This window comes from Salvia hispanica, chromosome 4 (genome assembly GCF_023119035.1).
Source record: "Salvia hispanica cultivar TCC Black 2014 chromosome 4, UniMelb_Shisp_WGS_1.0, whole genome shotgun sequence".
Lineage (NCBI taxonomy): Eukaryota > Viridiplantae > Streptophyta > Magnoliopsida > Lamiales > Lamiaceae > Salvia > Salvia hispanica.
Window position 1 is genome coordinate 17,724,922 of NC_062968.1, and position 7,291 is coordinate 17,732,212.

The window sequence follows — 7,291 nt, forward strand, 5'->3', positions numbered from 1 at the left end:
AGAATTACGCGAATAGATTTTGTCTAAATAATCTTCTAAATAGATCTGATTTTATGTGATTTATACGTTCGTTCATGATAAACGCACGCTTCCGCTGCCAGTTCTTTCATAACCGACTTACCTCAGAGCTTGTACCGGAGGCTGAGCCTTACTCTGACAAGCCCACCTCCTTTTAATTTGCGACCTGGCGTGCCCAAGTGATCCCCCTGTGTCTCTGATACCACTGTAGGGATCAGATCACTCGTCTACTAATTACAGAAGTACTTAATCGAAACCCTAGCTATTCTCAAGTCTTGAAACAGACTTGAGGTTCAAGCTCCTTCGATTACTTGCACACTTAAGTAGAAGTATCAGTAAAACAACACAAGATCCTCTTGGATCTAAGTAATAGCAATAGACAAAAGTAACCAAGAAAGAACAGTAGGAATATGGCTCAGGTCACAACAATGACTACACTAGGCCAAGGACCTCCCCACACGCTTCTACCATAAGTCACAAGATGGGAAACCGTCGAATACTAGGTCGTCGAATACTAGGTCAGAAACCCTAGCCACACCGACTTCCACCAGAAACCGTCTATTCAGCTCACAACCGCCAGAAAACTCACAGATCTCGCAAGCACTTCACCAGTCCTCACTTCTACAACACCAACCACTATCAAATTCCAACCCTAGGTTAGAATTGACTGAACACTCTGATGGAAACCGAGAAAGTCTCCAAACTCAAGATCTAAACCGATAGATCCTACTAAAACAAGGATTAATCAGAGGAAACTAAAGATCTGAGGAGTTCACCGGCAAAATCGCCTGAGATGTAGAGAGAGAATGAAGAAAGAAGGCAGAGAGAAAACCAGAGAGCACAGAGAGAGAAAGATCTAGAATAGAGGAGTTAAAGAGGTATCTAGCACTTAACACACTCAACAACCAAACCCTGGATCCAACGGCCTACAATCATGATCCGGGTGAGGCAGTCCACGTGGCAGCCATCGGTGTGGTCAAGGTAAGTAATGAGTCAAGTCATATTGGGCTTTCCATACACAAGATTGGGTTGTTGTATTTAAACAATTGGGGCCAGCCCAATTACATTAAATACAAAGGCTCAAACCGAAGTAGACCACAAATATTCAACAGCTTCCTAACTTGCGCTTCATCCCAAGTGTCTCCGGTTGCTCTCACCAGCGCAAATGGAGCGGCAGGCGGCGGCATTTGATGAAGGCGGAGAAGTCATCGGAGGGGGCTTCACCGGCCGGCATTCCCAGCCCATGGAAATCTAGAGTCGTGGGCGGGCTTATCATGAGTTTAGTAAATCCTGATGCACCGGAGGAGAGGCAGAGGCCGGATGCCATGGAGCTGCTTTCGAGCTTGATGCAGTCGTTGTCGGGCGTTTGAGAGTCGGATGGGGGTGGAGGGATGACTTGGAGGAGGTGGAGATTCTAATCTCTGCAAAATACATGGAATAATCATTTTCCATACAGCTTGTGTGTGCTAATGATAGAATTTCTTTCTAATTAAAAGACCCTTTGTTCTATGTAAAATTTATTTGTCAGCTTCCAAATAATTCTTGCAATACAAGCAAAGAGTGCTAAGGCTTCATGAGGTAATTTCTCCAAAAGAGCCCAAACCATTTGTTTAAAGGAAAAACCATTAAAGAGGTGAGGGTCCAAATATTTACAACTTCAGTACAACTTAACAACAAATGATAGTTGATTTGCAGTGATCATAAATATTCCAAATAATGCACAGAATATAGAGGTCTCCTCAAACATAGTACTATGCAATCCTGCTGAAAAGAAGTTGGACTCCATGTTGTGGCTGCAAGGTCATACTCTGCATAGGAGCATGTCGATACGAGGGCGATACCACGAAAGAATAATGTTGCAGGATCATGGCCAAGACTAGTTTGGCTTCAACAATGGCTAGATTCTGCCCAACACATATCCTGGGGCCTAAACCAAAAGGAAAGAAGGATGCTGGATGCTTTCGTGGCTCAGAGAATCTCAGAGGATTGAACTCATTCGCGTCTTCTCCCCAGATCTCAGTATCATGATGGACAGCAGTCATGGCTATGTACATATCCGTGCCAGAAGGAATGTTGAGGCTTGCCAGTTTAACATTTTCCGATGCTTGCCTATTTAGTGCAACTGCTGGAGGGTAGAGCCGAAGGGTCTCGTTCAGTACCATGCTCAACTGTAGCAAAGACAAGAGCTTCTGTTAATAGACTGAAGAGATTAAGTAATCTTGTGGAGATGAAGATGGCATGACACAATGTTGCTTCAAATCAAGAACATGACATATATTTTCTCTATCCTAATCACGGTAAATGCACATAATAACACAATTTTTACTCATTTTCTGGTTCACAACACAACACCAAAAACATGACATATACTCTTTTGAATCATATATGGAAAGGGTTGTGTGATTCTCTAGTGAGGATTCACATCATGTCATGCATAAAGACTTGTACTTGTTCAAGAACAACAAGGACAAAAAGTAGAAATCATAGAGCTGCTATGGAAACTTACTATTTTGAAATCGGATATATTTTCTGCAGTAGGGTGGGCGTTGCCCCTGCACGTAGCAATAACTTCGTCTCGTGCCTTGGTCTGCCATTCTTGATGAGATGCAAGAAGGAGAAGCACCCATGTTAGGAGATTGGCAGTTGTTTCCTTCCCTGCAAAGTAGAAAGTTTTGCATTCATCTATAATTTCATCAATATCTAGCTTCTCCTCTACACCATCCTCATTCTTATATGAAGACATCATCAGTGTGAGCAATGACTTCGAGTTCCCTTGATGCTTCCCAATAATTTTTCTGATCGATTCCCGAGTTTCCTGGTCAAGTCTCCATCTCATCCTGTTCTTCTTCGTCGGCAGAAACCTACACAACAGCACACAATTTTTTTTCAAAAATGTTAGCAAATGATCAGAAGTGTGAAATGGACGCGCACAATGATGTATTCCTGATCAACAACTAGATCATTCTGAAGTACCTGAATCCAGGGATGTACAGACTTCGGAATGCTTGCAAGGCAAGGCCGACTTGCTGTTCTTGCAGTTGAAAAATGCGATTCCCTTCTTTGTAACTGCTGCCGAATGCTGTTCGAGATATGAGATCTGCTGAGAGCTGATGGAGTTGTTCGTGTACATCCATTTCAAACTCACTTTTCTCTGCTCTTTTTACCTCCCACATCTTCAACATGTCTTCTATGCTAGCTGCCATTTCAGGAATCCAACCCTGTCAACATCACCAAGTTCATATTGTACATGTTAATACAACGCAACTAAGTTATAACAAACATAACCAAGAATACTAAATCAGACCTAAAACTTTTCAACTAAGTTGATATGCTTTTACAACTAAAAGTTGCAATCAAGTTCTTTTTTCCATCATTGTATACATATTTTTCTACTATGTCGCTCCATGTGCGAGAAATTTAAATACCAGTACCAAAGTTATTAATTATCTAATTTGGGATTTGCACTTCTTTTAAGAAATGCGAATGAAAATGTTAGTCTCACTTTTATAATACTCCTAGGCCATGCTTGGTATGATGGAATGGAATGAGGAGGGAATGGAATGGAGATGGGAATGGAATGAAGGTGGGAATGGAATGACCATTCTTGTGCTTGGTGAATGTAAGGTTTACAAATGGAATGGAATTGTTATTCCTTGATTGATTTCATTCCTATGCTTGGTAACTACAAAATAATATATGAATGGATTGGAATGAAATATGAATAATTAATATGTTGATTCTATAAAAAAAATATTTATTCAAAAATATTTTTGTCAATATTTTGGATCATATAAATTTGTACGATACACGTAAATGAGTGTGTGCATATGTGGTGTATGCATGTGTTGATGTGTGTGTGTATATGTGGTGGTGTGTGAGTTGTTTGTGTGTGTGTTTTGCCATGTGCGTGTTGTGTGTGAGTTGCTGCGTGTGTGTGTGTGTTTTGCTGTGTGTGTGTTGTGTGTGCTGTGTGAGTTGTTGTGTGTGAGTTGCTGTGTGTGTGTGTGTGTGTTTTGCTGCTGTGTGAGTTGCGTGTGCTGTGTGAGTTGTTGTGTGTGAGTGTTGTGTGTGTGTGTGTGTGTTTTGCTGTGTGTGTGTGAGTTGTTGTGTGTGTGTTGCTGTGTGTGTTTTGCTGTGTGTGTGAGTTGTGTGTGTGTGTGTGAGTTGCTGTGTGTGTGTGTGTTTGTGTGAGTTGCTGTGTGTGTGTTTTTTTTTCAATTATTAAAAATTTTAAAATTTTAATTTATGCTAAAATTGAGATGATATTAAATTTAAATATAATATTAAATAATATTTATTTAATTTTGTTAAATTTTAAAATAAGAAGAAAGGAAAATGAAATGGAATGGAATGACCATTCCTTAGCTAAATGGATGGAATGGGTATTTCCATATGGAATGGAATGACCATTCCTAATGGAATGGTGATTCCTAAGGAAAAAATTTACCAAGCAAAGGAATGGAATGGAGGTAGGAATGTCATTCCATTCCCCCATTCCATTCCATCATACCAAGCATGGCCCTAGTTTTATAGTAGTAATAAAATGTAGTAGTATGTAAAATGAATTATCGGAATGAAATAAATTTGCTTGTTTGTGAAGATTTTGCATTAATTTTCGCAAGCAAAATTAGATAAATTTTAAATATTCTTGATACCTAACAATTATTCGTGCATAAAATATGAGATACATGACGACAGAATAGATGATTTATGATTATAAAAAAGTGATACTAAAAGAAAAACAAATGAATAATTCAGCTCACGGCTGCATCACTAGTTGACTTTACTTCAGCGGTTAGCTGAACCTTGCACCATTAAATAATCTCATTAAACCATAGCACCACAAATAATAAAAAAATCAATTGTGTCAATTTGGTACTTACATACATTACTAGTCTATAACTTACGTTAAAACTAAATTCCATATCTCTAATTTCGTGTGAAGCTTATTCGACATTTAGATGATTACAGAAGAATTTAATCAAAACATAAACGAATTTTTATTTACTTACTACTACTATTATTTTTTTTTTTTTATTTATACAAAAAAGTAAATGATCATAAAAGGGGAAGAAATTGACCTTGACTCGCTCCATGTGGAAGGCCTGAGCAGTGATCCGGCGATGAACTTCCCATCTCCGACCGTAGAGATTGATCAGCCCATCGCCAAGCAACACCTTGGCAGACGGATTGATCTTCTGTTTCGGAAAATTGCCGTTGCTATTCATCAAAATGTCTTTGATCAATTTGGGATCGCCCACTGCTAATCTAGGTCTCCGCCCAAACCAATACAAAAATTCCTTGCCGTAGAGATTCGACCAGTTCCAGTAATGCGGCATAACGCGGTGGCAGATATCGTGCGTGATGCGGGGGATCGGCGCCGCCTCCGCCGCCGCGATCAGCCACCGCCGCACCGCCGCTGTGTTCCCGAAGATGGGGCGGTAGTCGGGGCCATTTATGCCTTGCTGCTTGAAGTGTTTCTGGATTCGCAGGGGCTCCCCTACAAATTTATTTAGGTAATAGCAAAAAACGAAAATGATGAACAAAAAGAGTGAGAGAAGCCACAAAGACATTTGAAATTACACTCCTAGAGAGAGAAACTGTAGAGTGTAGAGCGACAAAGACTTATTGGAAGTATGAGTTCAACTTATTTAATCAAGTGGATCCATTCAAAATAGAATCCCTATATCTAATGACAGCGTACACAACGATGCCTTAGCGAAGAGATCAAGAGCTCGTGCCGTGGGCACGGCCGCACGGCACGCACTAGGGGATCACCTCATCCGTCCGACTAATTTTCCCTTATCCAAACATAAAATTTTCATTTCCGCCCCTTATCAAATTGGAAGATAAGAGAAAGTCGCGAGAAAGTATAGTCAATCAATCTAAATGGTTAGATTTCAAAAGATGACAATAGCTCCTATTTATAATGCTAGTAACTTAACTATCAAGAAAATGTAAGTGTTGGAGTATGGGCCACTATTTCACAAATAATAAAGCTGAGGGACTAATATGCATAATTGGGAAAAATGGAGTTCAAAATAAGGGTTGGTCAACGGCTGGTTTTGGGGGTTGAAAGCTGGATGCTTCAGCTCGTTCTGTTACACCAGAGAAACGGCCACAGCTTATCTTGGCGGTTATCAGCATCAGAAGGAGCGATACATTTTCTGTGTGAGGAAATCATTGTAATTTGAGGTGAGCTCTCGCGATTGAGCTAAGTGATTTCTTGTGTGTATCTTCCTGAACTTTTGAATCTCTCTTCTGTAATTCTTGTGTGTGAATGAGTAATAAAGATTGAGTGCTTTTCCCGTGGATGTAGATCACATTGATCGAACCACGTATATCGTTGTCTCTTGGTTTTGTTTGTGCTTTCGATTTGTTCATCGCAATTTCGATCGATTCATAACAAATTGGCGCCGTCTGTGGGAATCGATTAGGGATTGATCGGCGCGATGTCTACGGCGAAGTTTGAAACGGAGAAATTCACTGGGAAAAATGATTTCGGCTTGTGGAGGCTGAAGATGAAAGCTGTGATGATGCAGCAGGGCCTCTGGGAGATCTTGAAGAATGGGGATGAAAAGCCAGCTGCAGGAGCGGATGAGAAAGTCGATCCTAAGGCTCAAGAACTCCAGAATGGCCTACAGCACTCTGATACTTAGCCTCAGTGATCGAGTGTTAAGGGAGGTTTCCAAAGAAGAAACCGCGGCTGCAATTTGGGCCAAGCTTGAGTCGATTTATATGACCAAGTCTCTGGCTAATCGCCTACATCTCAAGCAAAGGTTGTTTACATTCAAGATATCGGAAGCAAGAAGTGTTTTAGAACAGCTTGAGGAATTTGGGAAATGTGTTGATGATCTGGAGAATATCGACGAGCAAATAAAGGACGAAGATAAGACGCTGATGCTCTTGAATTCGCTGCCTAAGTGCTATGAGTCATTCAAGGACGCAATACTCCTTGGAAGAGACTCCAAGATCACCTATGAGGAAGTATACTCTGCGTTGAAGCTGAAAGAATTTCAGAAATCTGCAGGTAAGTCCCTTGATCCAGCCTCTGAGAGCTTGAATGTCAAAGCTACCAACAAGAAGCCAGATGAAGGCAAGAAGCAGAGTAATGATAAATGGAAGGGAAAGGCTCAAAAGGAGATGGATCAGAAGGAGACAAGAACATGCCACTGGTGTAAGAAACCAGGGCATATCAAGAAGAATTGTTATGGATGGAAGAAAAAGCAGGCTGAGGAAGAAAAAGGAAAAGATCTTGTAGCAATTACTGAGG

General features: G+C 40.6%; 1 protein-coding gene across 1 annotated transcript; it reads right to left on the bottom strand.

Annotated features, from left to right (window-relative positions):
* Positions 1-1,577: 1,577 nt before the first annotated feature.
* LOC125218601 (cytochrome P450 734A1-like) lies at positions 1,578-5,776 on the bottom strand. The gene is made up of 4 exons (XM_048120296.1): positions 5,100-5,776; positions 2,992-3,236; positions 2,525-2,879; positions 1,578-2,186 (listed from the first exon to the last, which is right to left on the bottom strand). Exons 1-4 carry the CDS (start codon positions 5,589-5,591, stop codon positions 1,770-1,772), a joined length of 1,509 nt encoding a protein of 502 aa, XP_047976253.1. The 5' UTR covers positions 5,592-5,776; the 3' UTR covers positions 1,578-1,769.
* Between the last annotated feature and the right edge of the window lie 1,515 nt (positions 5,777-7,291).